Source organism: Crotalus tigris, unplaced genomic scaffold, assembly GCF_016545835.1.
Source record: "Crotalus tigris isolate CLP2741 ecotype Arizona unplaced genomic scaffold, ASM1654583v1 scf7180000019173.45859301935:6455823, whole genome shotgun sequence".
In the NCBI taxonomy this organism is placed as follows: domain Eukaryota; kingdom Metazoa; phylum Chordata; class Lepidosauria; order Squamata; family Viperidae; genus Crotalus; species Crotalus tigris.
Window position 1 is genome coordinate 3,157,116 of NW_024097414.1, and position 14,678 is coordinate 3,171,793.

The 14,678-nt window shown below is 46.3% G+C and overlaps 1 protein-coding gene across 4 annotated transcripts in view; it reads right to left on the bottom strand.

The window, feature by feature from the left end:
• The window catches only part of USP42 (ubiquitin specific peptidase 42), a 31,518-nt gene extending 18,204 nt beyond the window's left edge, over positions 1-13,314 (bottom strand). For 2 of the 4 annotated variants that reach the window (XM_039360354.1, XM_039360351.1), the window contains exons 1-4: positions 11,314-11,368; positions 3,255-3,501; positions 1,492-1,692; positions 368-478 (exon numbers count right to left, since the gene is read on the bottom strand). In XM_039360354.1, coding sequence (XP_039216288.1) covers positions 368-478; positions 1,492-1,692; positions 3,255-3,492 — 550 coding nt within the window. In that variant the 5' untranslated portion in view covers positions 3,493-3,501; positions 11,314-11,368. Of the gene's footprint in view, positions 1-367; positions 479-1,491; positions 1,693-3,254; positions 3,502-5,541; positions 7,277-11,313; positions 11,369-13,187 lie in introns of those variants that run through there. The other 2 variants (XM_039360353.1, XM_039360352.1) reach the window with 2 other exon arrangements.
• Positions 13,315-14,678: the final 1,364 nt, after the last annotated feature.

Sequence of the window (14,678 nt, forward strand, 5' to 3'; positions counted from 1 at the left end):
TGGTACCATAGAGTAACAACCTTGTTGACTCTCAAGATTCTTTTTTCCGCTGTATATTCAAAATGGATTGTGATTAATATATATGTGTGCATATGAGTGTGCATGTATATTTATAGCATATGTATAGCGGGTGCATGTATGTATATGGTTCTATAGCTATTTTCTTTTGAGAGCGGGCAATAGAGTTTCATTTTTTTTAACGTGTGCCAATGTATTCACTGAAATAAGTGACAATAAAGATTATCATCTTTCTGAGGGAGAGGGAAATTTAAGGAAGAGAGATTCACAGGAGCACAAAGCTTTTCCCTGGAATTTTTAGTGGCCAACGCAGATCAAAACGTGCATGCCGATGTTGGGAGAAACTTACGTCTAAGATCATTTATGACAGACATCGGCTTGATGACGGTGCCGGAATTGGAAAGAGCTTGGTTGATGTGACCTTGCATGGTGCACATCATGCAAAATCCTTGTTCATGACCTGCAGGCAAAGGGGAAAACAAAAAGAGATGTATCCCATTAGGAAACATGCACATTTGGCAAACAATAATACTTCGGGCAATCTAAAACAAGAAACAAAGGTGGGGGGGAGAAGAGGAAACTGGGGTCATATAAGAGACAACACAATAGGAAGGATCACTGACTGATGGAATAAATAGGATCTAAAACAGGGGTCTTCAAACTTGGCCCTTTTATGACTTGTGGACTTCAACTCCCAGAATTCCTCAGCCAGGCAGAGGAAACCTGGGAGTTGAAGTCCACAAGTCATAAAAGGGCCAAGTTTGAAGACTCCTGATCTAAAACAAGACCCACCTCCAGGAAGCAAGGGAATTCTATGTGTGACCTATACAGCTGTGAAAATATTTAACAATATATTGCTAAATGGAGTAGTCCTTGACCAGTCTCTTAATGACCGCTTGAAGTTACAACAGACCTCTTCAGGGTTAAGGCCTGGATCTGAAGGTCTGATGCCCCACCCACCCACCTCCATGATCCTGTGATCGCATTTTGGGCACTTGACAACTGGCCCACCTTTGCAGCATCCCGTGATTGTGTGATCACAATTCATAGTCGTTGGGTGGGTTGTTTGTTTTTTTGCTGGAAATCAGCTTTAATTTAATTTCTGCCCGTTGCTAGACAATGGATTTGCTGAACGACGGCAGCGTTCGCTAACTGCAGCAATTTACTTAATGACCGCTGCAGAAAGGGTTATAAAATCAGGAGCGGTCAAGTGGGCGAACTGCTTAGCTACCAGCACAACTTACAACCCTCAATTCTGGGCTGAATTAGAGTCGTAACTGGAGGACTGCCCGTATAGATATTGGCCTTGCTGTTTTTGGGGAGAAAAACAGATGCAACACACACACACACACACACACACACACACACACACACACACACACCGACAAAGGAACCACCCTCTGCAGAAGGTGCGTTCCGGTGCAAGCTTTCCTTTTTTAAACAATTAGGAAAAGAAAACCTAAAACTACTCACAGGTTTTGGAGTGTTCGTAGGAGAGCATGTAGTTGGCCAGGGGAGGGGTGTATGTCAGACACTGCAGAGCAGAGTTCAGAAAACAGGTGTTGCCCAGGTTTTGGAGACCAGCCCCGACCCGATGCATCTTTTGCCATTTTAAGCAAATTTTCTCTGCTGGGAAAAGGACTTTCTGGGGGGCTGCGATCCCGTCACCGATCACTGTCAGAAGTCAGAGATCAGGAAATAATTAGCGATTAGGAAGAAGAAGAAAAAATCAGGCGGAGGCACAATTCAAAAGTCAACACACAGGGTGGGTCTCCCACGCCCCTTTTCTTGGATGAACTAGGACAGGGGTGGGGAACCTTGGCTCTTTTTTGACTCGTGGACGTCAACTCCCAGAATTCCTCAGCCAGCATGGAGGAACTATGGCCCCCTTTATGGCTTGTGGACTTCAACTCCCAGAATTCCTCAGCCAGCATGGGGGAACTATGGCCCCTTCATGACTCATGGATTTCAACTCCCAGAATTCCTCAGCCAACGTGGCTCAGCTTGGAAACCTCTCCCTTTCCCCTCAGCGTGGCTGGCTCAGGAATTCTGGGAGTTGAAGTCCAGGAGTCATAAAAGAGCCAAGGTTGCCTACCCCTAAACTAGGAGCTTCTCAGGAACTAACTGGGTCCAGGTCGTCCTCAACCTATGACCAGGATGGAGCCTGACCTTTCTTTGAGGCAAGAGGTTGTTAAGTGAGCTTTGCCCCATTTTACGACCGTTCTTGCCACAGTTGTTAAGATTAGTGCCGCTTTATAAAACCCTAGTGAGGCCACACCTGGAATACTGCAGCCAATTTTGGTCACCATATCACAAAAAAGATGTTGAGAGTTTGGAAAAATTCAGGGAGCACCAAGGACCCATAGTCCTTCCCCTTCTCCTCTCCACACACCCTCTTCTAGCACTGATGATGTTACCTAGCTGGGTCATGAAATGTCTGCAAGAAAAGAACCAAGCTCAGAGAGCACCAAGGACCCCACTGTCGTCGTCCTCCTCCTCTCTGCAAACCCCATCCTCTTCTAACACTGATGATGTTACCTAGTTTGGTGGCGAAATGTCTGCAAGAAAAGAACCAAGCTCAGAAAGTGCCAAGAACCCCACAGACTTTCCCCTTCTCCTCCTAAATCTTTGAGAAGAGCAACAAAGATGATCAGGGGACTGGAGGCTAAAACATATAAGGAACGGTTGCTGGAATTGGGTATGTCTAGTTTAATGAAGAGAAGGACGAGGGGGGACATGATAGCAGTGTTCCAGTATCTCAGGGGCTGCCCCAAAGAAGAGGGAGTCAAGCTATTCTCCAAAGCAACTGAAGCCAGGACAAAAAGCAATGGATGGAAACTCATCAAGGAGAGAAGCAACCTAGAGCTAAGGAGAAACTTCCCGACAGTCAGAAAAATTAACCAGGGGAACAACCTGCCTCCAGAAGCGGTGAAGGCGCCAACACTGGAAGTTTTTAAGAAAAGACTGGACAGCCATTTGTCCGAAATGGTATAGGGTTTCCTGCCGGAGCAGGGGGTTGGACTAGATGACCTCCACGGTCCCTTCCAACTTTATTATTATTATCTAAACCTCCACCTCCTTCCCTCCTCCTCTCCATATATCCTACCCCCTTCTAGCACTGATGAGGTGACCTAGTAGGGTAATGAAAAGAAGGAAGCTCAGAGAGCGCCAAGGACGCCTCACATCGTCATTTAACAGGGGTTCCCTGGGCTTTCAAACGCCGTTTCATCACTTACCCAGCTCTTTGGCGGAAGGCTTGCATTTATCTGGTCCCGATGTGCTGGAATACAGGGCGGCTCCTGGCACTGGCCCCATTGAGCTCTTGTGTTTTGGAGCCTCTAACGAAGAAGACACAGCGACCCATCCTGCCGAGCCCGAGTCCATGTCACCGGAAGCTGGCGCCACGGAGTTGAAAGGTTGCTTCTCAGAAGCAGAGGCCTTGGAGGACTCGGCCGTCTTGTCAACTATGGTCATGGTTCATCTCTGGAAAAGAAAAGAGACAGAGAAAAAGAAAAATCCTGAGCACGCAACAGAAGAAGCAGAGCGGTCCTTATTCAACTCGCTGCGGTCCAGAACTTCCAGACTTCAGAGAAATACTCGAGTCAACGGAGCGGCGAGGAAAGAGGATTCGGTTCGTTCCAATGTTTGAGGGGCTGCGCCAAAGAAGAGGGAGTCAAGCTATTCTCCAAGGCGCCTGAAGGCAGGACAAGAAGCAACGGAGGGAAACTAAGCAAGGAGAGAAGCAACCTAGAACTCAGGAGAAACTTCCTGATAGAACAATTAACCAGTGGAACAACTTGCCTCCAGAAGCAGTGAATGCTCCAACACTGGAAGGTTTTAAGAAGAGACTGGACAGCCATTTGTCTGAAATGGCATAGGGTTTCCTGCCTGAGCAGGACTAGATGACCTCCAAGGTCCCTTCCAACTTTATTATTATTATTAATACTATTATTATTATTATTATTATTAGAGAAAAACACAGTCTCTTTTCCTCTACATGAGGGGGTCTCCAACCTTGGCACTTCAAGATTGGTGGACTTCAAACTTCCAGAACCCCCCAGCCAGCATGGAAAGAGTGCAGAAAAGAATAGCAAAGATGATTAGGGGGCTGGAGGCTAAACATATAAAGAACGGTTGCAGGAATTGGGTTTATCTAGCCCAGAGGTAGGCAACCTTGGCTCTTTTATGACTCGTGGACTTCAACTCCCAGAATTGAAGTCCACGAGCCATAAAAGAGCCAAGGTTGCCTAACCCTGGTCTACCCTAACGAAAACAAGGACTAGGGGTGACATGATAGCAGTGTTCCAATATTTGAGGGGCTGCCACAAAGAAGAGGGGGGGTTCAATCAATCTATTCTCCAAAGCACCAAAAGACAGGACAAGAAGCAACGGATGGAAACTAAACAAGGAGAGAAGCAACCTGGAACTAAGGAGAAATTTCTTGAGAAGGAGAACAATTAATCAGTGGAATGGCTTGCCTCCAGAGGTTGTGGGTGCTCCAATACTGGAGATTTTGAAGAAGAGACTGGACAGCCACTTATTTGGAATGGTAGAGGATTTCCTGCCTGAGCCAGGGGGTTGGACTAGAAGGCCTCCCAAGGTCCCTTTCAACTTGCTTATTCTGTATCATTTTGTTTTCAGCACTCGGGCTACTGAGAGTCTTCTAATAGTTTTGAAACAGCAGTAGGCGTTAAAAAAAAAACACCAAAACTTAACTAAAGTTTATGGAGGCTAGTTCCTCCAACAACTCAATGTTGTTAATTTTAAAATAGCATTATTTAAAAAAAAAAAACCAAGAACCAACCCCCCCCCCCCCCGCAAATGACTTCCAACTAGATATTATAAACACTACTGTGGAGATTTGTACCACCCGTAACTTAGTAACATCAATAAAATCATATGATACACACAGTTAAACAAAACCTCATCATCCTTTTAGCCCCAGTACAGACTTACAACCGCTAGGAAGACCAAAGTATCAGTCAAAAGCTGTTGCCAGTGGCTGGACTTAATATTAAGCCTCTCTTTATGACCCTGTTAACAGCAGTCACCAAAGGATTGTTAAGCAACCTCATGGTCCCTAAGGCCAATCCTTTCTCTTAAATGGGTGTGGGGTTATTGTTCTTTTTGCCAGAAATCACCCCAAAAGATAGTAAATTATGGTTAGGCGATGCTGCAGCTGCTAGTAAAGGCTCATCCTTTTACCCAGTAAAGACCTAGAATAATAAAACCCAAGATGGACGCACACTCCCGAGCAAAGCCGGAGGGCAACTTTCAGAATCGCTCCTGCCCACCACTGATGGGAGAAACGTGGATTGCACCAAGACAAATCTTCACCAGTTCTCCCCGCCAACCCGATCCAGGTGGTTATTTTTTGCTGTGGCAGGTAAGTAAGTGGGGGGGGGAAGAAGAGGAAGGTCAGCAGCTGGCCAGAGGGATCCCCGGTTCCAGTAACTTAGTAACATCAATAAAATAATATGAAACACACAAACTCTCGTCCTTTTACCCCGAATACAGACTTACAACCATAGCAAAGACCAAAGTATCAGCCAAAAGCTGTTGCCAGCGACCGGACTTGATATTAAGCTTCTCTTTGTGATCATGTTAACGGCAGTCACCAAAGGATCGTTAAGCAACCATGTGGTCCTGAAGGCAAATCCTTTCCTTTAAACCGGATCTTGTGCCAGAAATCACCCCAAAACACTGTAAATTGCGGTTACACAAAGCCACAACTGGTCGTAAATGCGAGCCGGTTGCCCGGTGCCAGTAACTTGATCGTGTGACCATGGTCCTAATTTTGACCAGTTTTTTTTTTTAATCAATTGAAACTTTCAATGGCTGTTAAATGACCGCTCTTAGCCAAGAGCCACTTGAATATTTAACTTGATTTCCCAAAGAAGCGGCCGTGATCTCTGTGACAGCAGAAGGCGATTTACGATGGTTTAGTAGTGGCCATTAGAGAAAGTCAACATCCGGACTAAGGCAGGCCACCAGGTTTTACTGGTCAACCTAATATTCTGTCAGTTTACCCAAGAACAGCCCAGCCCCCATTTGGAACCCTCGCACACCTAACTCACGCTTCCCTTCCAGGCCAAGAGCCAGAGGATAAACGGATGCACAACAGCCTTTGGACCTCGGCTTACGACCACAGTTGAGCCCGACGTTTCTGCCGCTAAGTGGGAAATTTGTTAAGGGAGCTTCGCCCCGCCTTACGACTTTTCTCACAAATGTTAAATTAGTAACACGGTTGTTAAGTCGATTGGGCTTCCCCGTTGACTTAGTTCTGGTCAGAAAACTGCCCAAGGGGATCGCGTGACCCCGGGGATGCTGCCAACCGACATAAATGTGAGTCAGCTGTCAAGCATCTGAACACTGCTGTCTCGCTTAGCAGCAGAACATTTGGGGCTCAGTTGTGGTCCTAAGCCGGATACAACCGTCGCAAGCATCCCTGTGTTCGTCAAAATTTGGGCGCTTGGCAGTTGGTTCGTTATTTGTAATGGCTGCAGGATCCCGGGATGAGGTGATCCCCTTTTGCGACCAAAGTCAATGGGGAAGCCAGATTTACTTAGCAACCGTGTTGCCGACTTCACAACTGCAGAAAATTTACTTAACACTGGGGCAAGAAAGGTGGTATGACGGGGCAATAACAATTGTCTCGCTTAACGACAGAAATCTGGGACTCGATTGTGTGTCACAAATTGAGGATTACTGTACAGCACACAAAGCAACCATGTCCTGTAGGTATAATGAGGAGTGTCCATTCTTGTCCGCATTTTGACCAGCTGTTGCCTTCAGATATGCTTCAAGAGCTTCAAGCCGGTGTAGGGCACATTGTAAGTAGCTGGTCATATAAATTGGTTAAATAAGTAAATATTGGTGCAATTGGTGCTTCTGGCCTAAAGAAGGCACCCTGGTTGTTACCCTGGCCCACTAAAGCTAAAATATGTGTAAAGTAACCCACTATCAAAGAACTGCAATTTTTAAAACTGAAGAACTAGCAGCAGAACCAACATATAAGCTTGCTTGTATAAAGATCCCCCCCCCTTTTTTTCTCTAATTGGGGTGGGGAGGTAGTTAAGGGTGACTCATTGTTTTAAGCCTATTTATTAATATTTAAACTTATAGAGCAGACCCTGGGGCTGAAAAAGGAAAGAAGGCTGGAGTTTAATTCCTCTTTATAATAATTCAATTTCCTGAAGGCAAGCTGAGGGATGATTGCTGTCAGATTACTAGTGAACCTCATGGGGGGGGGGTGAGGGTTTGTTTAGATTGTAGCTCAGCTTTTAAGTCAGGGGTGTCCAACCTTGGCAACTTTTAAGACTTGTGGACTTCAGCTCCCAGAATTCCCCAGCCAGCTATGCTAGATGAAGAATTCTGGGAGTTGAAGTCCATGAATCTTAAAAGTTGCCAAGGTTGGACACTCTTGTTTTAAGCCGTTGCGAGATGGAGCGCTTGCTCATTTCGATATGAATGATCATTTCCCGAAATGGATCCCTCTGCAGATGCAAGGAGAAGGGATCCTGGCTTGCTCGCAAAACACCTCCTTTCCGAGCAGAAATGTGAGATTCTGGCATCTCCAGGTTGAGCTGGGAAAACTCCAGAATTCTTGGAAAAGCATCCTTTGATCGCCTTCGAAAGTCAGGTTAGAAGGACCAGCGATCTGCTCCAGCGCAAAGCAGTTTCTTCCATTCTTACTGTGAAATCAAGAAAAACTTTTCAAGCTTCCTGATGCTCAACTAATAAAAGGCCTGTGGTTTGATTGAGAAAGGATGGATAGTGGAAGGCTTTTTCAGAGGAGTAAGAGCGAGTAAAGTAACATACAACAGCTCTCCTCGCTTTAGAAAAACAGCACGCTCTCAGAAATCCTTATTAAATCACATTTCCTTCACGGAATGATAAAGCTCAAATTACCCCAATTGCACAATCACAGCACAAAAATCACACCGAAAAGAGGAGCCTCTGCACCAACATGCTCAAGGATTTACTCATTTCCTGCGTGAGGCTGTTTGCTCTTCATCTGAATAGCAATGAAAGCACATCTCAAGCAGAATTCTGCTTCTCCCATTAACTAGGAAAAGGTGTAATGTACAAAAAGAGGCAAATTGGACATGAGAAGGGCCTCGTTTTACAAAAGGAGCCTATTATGGAATTGCTGGTTAAGAGTTCGCTTGCAAGTCATCTAGGAAATTTGTTTACAGGGAAAACACACACACACAAAACAAAACATCAGCAAAGAAGACAACAAGCCAAAATTCATTTGGAGGAGAAAAAAACTACCCAGGCCCAGCAGAGCATTCGGGAGGCGCCTGGAGCAAAACTAGCAATAAGAGAAAAACCCAGAGTTGCCAACAGCTGATAATTTGCCTGCAGACAACAAGGTGGGTTCAACGGCAGTGCTCTATTTATAACGGTTTGTTTCGTGACCGTTCAAAGTTACAACAACATTGAAAGAAGAGACCGGTGACTGTTTTCCATGCTTAAGACCGTTGCAGCATCCCCATGGTGTTGTGATCAAAATTTGGCCACTTGGCAATTGACTCATATTTATGATGGTTGCAGTGTCCTGGGGTCATGTGACACCCCCCCTTTGGTGATATTTTGATAAGCAAAGTCAAATGCTGGAATTGGGTATGTCTAGTTTAACGAAGAGAAGGATGAGGGGGGACATGATAGCAGTCTTCCAGTATCTCAGGGGCTGCCCCAAAGAAGAGGCAGTCAAGCTATTCTCCAAAGTGCCTGAAGGCAGGACAAGAAGCAACGGGTGGAAACTCATCAAGGAGAGAAGCAACCTAGAACTAAGGAGAAACTTCCTGACAGTGAGAACAATTAACCAGTGGAACTATTTGCCACCAGAAGCTGTGGGTGCTACAATACTGGAAGTTTTTAAGACGAGATTGGACAGCCATTTGTCTGAAATGGTATAGGATTTCCTGCCTAAGCATGGGTTGGACTAGATGATCTCCAAGGTCCCTTCCATTATCACAGTGTAAGCAACAGATAAATGATTCACCTTTGTCTTTAAAATGTATTTAATTGTCAAATTTATATTCTCTTTGGGGAAAAAAAACATACCTGGAACTCAACAGAACACATCTTACCATCAAACAAATGCCAGGGTAAAATACATTAGATCTCTAATTAGAAACCTAGAATTATTTTAGGGACCTAGATGTGTATGTATGTGAACTTCTGGCAAAAAAACCTCCCAATTTAAGACACTAGTTCTATTTTTAAGTAAAACAAGGCATGGTCTTCTACTTCTGATTCTAAACTGATTCATTTTTAAGTGCTTCTTTTGCCTCCTCCAGCTTTGATCCAATTTAACCACAGATTTTTACAACTAAGTTAACTGGTTCTCTTAACGGATCTGATCTCCCAGGCCTGCCTTGAAAAAGCAATTAATTTGTAAAGAGTATTCTGGGTATTTGAGGGCACTTTTAAGGTAAATTTATGGTCATAGTTTCATGGTTACAAGGCATCGTTTATGCCAACAGAGGCTAACATTTCTATTAAGCAACTCAGAAAAGTAATCAGTCTACGGTGAAAGCACGCAGACCATCTATAAAAAGTCAATTTCCTTTAGTCCTGGAAATTAATGTTACAGAAGCATCTGACAGGCCCTTCCTTGAGAGACATGTATCCTATGTGGGAAGGAAAAACTATATTCCCCATCCCGTTCTCAATTACAGGTAGTCCTCGACTTACAACAGTTCATTTAGTGACCGTTCAAAGTTACAGCGGGATTGGAAAAGTGACCTCTGACCGTTTTCACACTTATGACTGTTGCAGCAACCCCGTGGTCCCCTGATCAGAATCTGGATGCTTGGCAATGGGTTCATGTTTATGACAGTTGTGGTGTTGCGGGCTCAGGGTTTTTTTTTTTTTTTTTAAACAAGCAAAGTCAATTGGGGAAGCCAGATTCACTTAACAACCGTGTTACTAAAAACTGCAGTGATTCTTTTAACAACTGTGACAAGAAAGATGGTAAAACGGTCTCACTTAGCCACAAAAAGGGAGGGAGAGGGGAAGAGAAAGAGAGGGAGGGAGGGATGCTTCTATCAAGCAAGCCAACAGGCCAGAAGCTCTTTGCAAACAAGATGATGATGATGATAATAATAATAATAGTTGGGAGGGACCGTTGAGGTCTTCTAGTCCAGCCCCCTGCTCAGGCAGGAAACCCTATCCCATTTCAGACAAATGGCTGTCCAGTCTCTTCTTAAAAATTTCCAGTGTTGGAGAATTCACAACTTCTGGAGGCAGGTTGTTCCACTGGTTAATTGTTCTAACTGTCAGGAAAGATCTGCAATCAAGATCTCCCTCTGCAAACAACAAAGATCTCTCTCTGCAAACAAGATCTCCCCTTGCAAACAAGATCTCTCTCTGCCAGCAAGATCTCTTTGCAATCAAGATTGCGAACAAGGTCTCTCGCCCTTTGCCGTCAAGATCTCCCCTTGCAAACAAGATCTCTCTCTGCAAACGAGATGTCTCTCTGCAAACAAGATCTCCCTCTGCACACAAGGTCTCTCTCCCTTCGCCATCACAATCTCCCCCTGCAGACCTTTGTGCCCGCTCCGTGGACCCGCAGCCCAGGACGGACGCAGCCCGGGCGGCGCCTCTCCCACCGAAGCCCCAGGCCGTCTCTCCAGGAGGCTCCGCCGGCCGAGCCCCCCACGCGGGGCTCCCACCCGCGCCAGAAACGCGGACGGCAACCAGGACCAATCCCCGCCATGCACCCCCCCACCCCCAAACCCCGCGATCCAGGTGGGCTCATTGTTCACTGCGGCAGGTGAGCCAGCCAGCCAGCGGCAGGGGGGGGAGGAAGGTCAGCGGCCGGCCAGAGGGACCCCCCTCCCGCTCTTCCCCCGGCCCGGGGCTCGCCCTGCGCAGCCCATCATCCCCGGCGGCGAGGATGCCTTCCCCATCTGCAGGCCGGGCGGGGGCGAGGAGGAGGACCGCGCGGAGGGAGCCCGCCAAACCACGCGGGGGGGGGCAGCGCGGCGAGACCCCCGCCCGGCGCGTGGAGACCCCCCTCCCTCCCCGAAGCGCCCCCCCCGGACCCAGAGGAGGAGGGGTCCCTCCGCCCCCCCGAGGGCGCCTGGCAGCCCCCCCGCGTGGGGATGGGCAGGAGGGGGCGGGGCCAGGGAGGGAGGGAGGGGGCGCTCCCTCAGCCTCAGCAGGGGGGCGGGCCGGGCCGGGCCGAGCTGTGCAGGCCGGCGGCGGCGGCCTAGCGTGTTTTGCCCGCCCGCCTTGCCGCTCCTCCTGCGCGGCCCGCTGCTTCCCGCCGCCTTCAGTTACCTGGCTCGGCGCTGCCGGGTCGCTCTTGGCCTCAGCCCGCCCGCCTGCCCGCCCGCTCCGCCTCCGCCTCCTGCTTCGCCCGTGTCGGGGAACAATGACGTCCCCGCTCCGCCCGGCCTCCTGCATCCGGGGCTCGGCGCCCGGCGCGGCTCTGGGTCACACGGGGACCAGCGGCGCCGCTGCCCGCGGACGGCGGCAGGGGGCGCTGCGGGGCGCGCAGGCGCAAGGGCGGGGACTCGTCGGGCGCTTGGTGGGAGGGGGGAGAGAGAGAGCAAGAGGAAGAAGAAGAAGAAGAAAAAGAGAAGGAGAAGAGGAGGAGGAGAAGAACAAGAAGAAGAAGAAAAAGAAGACGAAGAAGCAGCAGCAGCTGCTTGCTGGGTCTTGGCTGAGCAAGGGAAGTTTTTTTTAAAACAGAATAACAGTGGAAAGGGATCTTGGAGGTCTTCTAGTCCACCCCCTGCTCAAGCAGGAAACCCTCTACCATTCCAGGCAAGTGGCTGTCTGGTCTCTTCTTGAAAACCTCCAGTGATGGAGCACCCATAACGTCTGAAAGCAAGATGTTTTCTTCTACCTGGACTGCTTCTTGCGATTGCCGGGTGGTCTCCCATCCTCCGTCTGGTTTTTTTCCAGCTGCAGTGGTTATTGGGTTGAGCCACAAGGGGCAAACCCAGACCTGATCTCCCCCATTCTTCCCAGGATGGCGGGCTGCGTCCCCTTCTTCCCAGCATCCCATCCCCAGTGGAAGTGGTAGTGGTATTCCCATGCCATCTCCAGCAGACCCTTACCAATCTCCCACCAGGGCAGTCCTGCTTCCCTAGGGATGTGGAAAGGAATCTTAGGGACTAGCATCCTTGGCCAGGTTTTATTTGGAAAGGCACCAGAAATAAAAAGAAAGAACTCGGAGCTGAAAGAGATTGTTCTGTTCTGAAGATACACAGAGTGAGGAGCTGTGAGATTTGATGAAAGCAACGGACATAAGGCTGAGAGATTTCCTGATAGAATGCTCCTCTATAGGGAAGCTCCAGAAAACCTCGTTAGAACAGCTGTGGAATTGAAAACAAAAGAGTAGTAAAAAGGTGAGGACTAGCAGCTTGGAATCAAGCAGTTTTGGATTCGCTAATATTTCTTTGCAAGGCCATATGGATTCGACTTAATGGAATTAAGTTCAACTCACGTGGAGGCCTTGAGGTTGCTTATTACTCTTTCCATATGGACAGAGGCTGCGATTTTGGATGCAACACAGTTTTTCTAAAATTGAACATAATTAGAGGGACCCAGGCTAATTCTATCCCTGATCTAACAGATTGAAACAAATATATGAAATATTAAGTAGTGCCATCTATTAATGTCATTGCTAAGAGCGGTTCAGTCATTCATTTAATCAGGTATTTCACAATTCAGAATAATGAAACAGAGGTACAATCCCACTCACACACTCTTATCTTTTACTGCCATCATTTCCAAAAATCATGTCCTGATGAGCACTGTCAACTCATAGGAGCTTATCAAAACAATACCCCATGTTTCCTGCCTATTTCAAAAAAAAAAAAAAAAAGACCTCCTGCTGAATTAGCCCTTTAGATCATTTTCAGTTCTATGTCTCTTCCACAAGTAATCTCTGTTCTTGGGGAGAAAAATGATAAAAGATGTGCCTTTAATAGCACTCACCAGGCATTCACTTTTGAAATCTGTTAGGTTTTGATAGGAGACCAAAAAATCCTCCAGAAAGTTCATAGATACTACAATGAGTGAAAAAGATCAAGGTGAACAGGAGTGTGTCTATTGTAAATTTTTGTTACAGTTCCTGAAAAAAGCAGAAAGCTTCACTACAGCATAACGCTCAATTAGCGGGAAGATGTGATTTAATTAATCACCTCTCTGTTTGCTGAGTTCCTGAACTACATATTCTCCAGGGAAGTGGATGGCCCCATTAGCTTGACACAGATGTCTCCTGCGTAAAATATGCCTTAAAAAAAAAAAAAAGACGTCCTTTTGAATACTCATACAAATTAAAAAGCATCTTTTTTGTACCCAATCCAAAAAAAGAACATCATGGATGAAATTCAGCAAAAATCAGTCTTACTGAGTTTAATGAGATTAATGTCGCATAGGTTTATCATGTAAGGTCCTATCAAAAATTTAAATAAAATAATTGATCTGAATGCTATGTTAGCAGCGGGAATGCATTTATTATTTCAGTGAAATGCAAATTATAATAAAGTTAGCTGTTCTCGTTAATATTCATTTCTCATTTTTGACATGAGCAGTCGTTTAAAAACATCTCCAGATATATACTTGCACCCATGCATCCTTCACTTGCTGGAATAAGCTTTTGAATAACCTGCCCTAATTTTATTTGACTCCTTGGTACAGGCAGCTTCACTTGAAAAAAATTAGGAAACTTTTAATCCCATCAAACATCCACATCTGCCTATCCCAAATCCTTGGGAAGGGCTCGATAGGTGGGCACAAATGCCAAATCCAGTGTCAACATCTGGCTGATTGGCCAACCAACCATTATAATAATATCAAACACCATCAGCATGGACAAAATCACCACTAGTCAATTTCAAAAGACAGCTTGATTTAGAACAGCTTACCTCCTGCCTTTAGCATTGTAATTACAAATTTTAATTCATTTTAATATTAACATATTTAATCTTATTGATATTTTTTTAATATTAAACAACCACATTTGCCAATCCCAGATCCTTGGGAAGGACTGATGTTTCAACATCTGGATGACAGTGCAATGTATTATCATCATAATAATAGGCCCGTTGGGTGCAATTGCAAAACATCTGGAGTACCACTTGAACACTATGGCATTGACAAAATTACAGTAGTCAACCGCAAAAGACAGCTTGATTAGGAATAGTTTCTCTTCTGCACCAGACCTTTAGCACCATCAAACATCCACATCTGCCTATCCCAGATCCTTGGGAAGGCCTTGATAGAAGGGCACAACTGCCAAATCCAGTCTCAACATCTGGCTGATTGGGCCACCAGCCATTATAATAATATCGAACACCATCAGCATGGACAAAAATCACCATTAGTCAATTGCAAAAGCCAGCTGTATTAGGAATAGCTTCCCTTCTGCAGGAGACCTTTAAGCACCATCAAACGACCACATCTGCCTCTCCCAGATCCATGGGGAGGCCTGGATAGGTGGGCAAAAATGCCCAGTCCAGCCTGAACATCTGGCTGACCAGCCACAATCATCACACATTTGATAGCAATCCTAATTATTTCATAAATAAAATCCGTTTTTAAAAAATAAAATGAACAATAACCCCTTCAATTTGGCGGCCTCCTTCCCGCCCCCGCACCCTCTCAGGATTCGCCCTCCCAGCCCGGCCGGG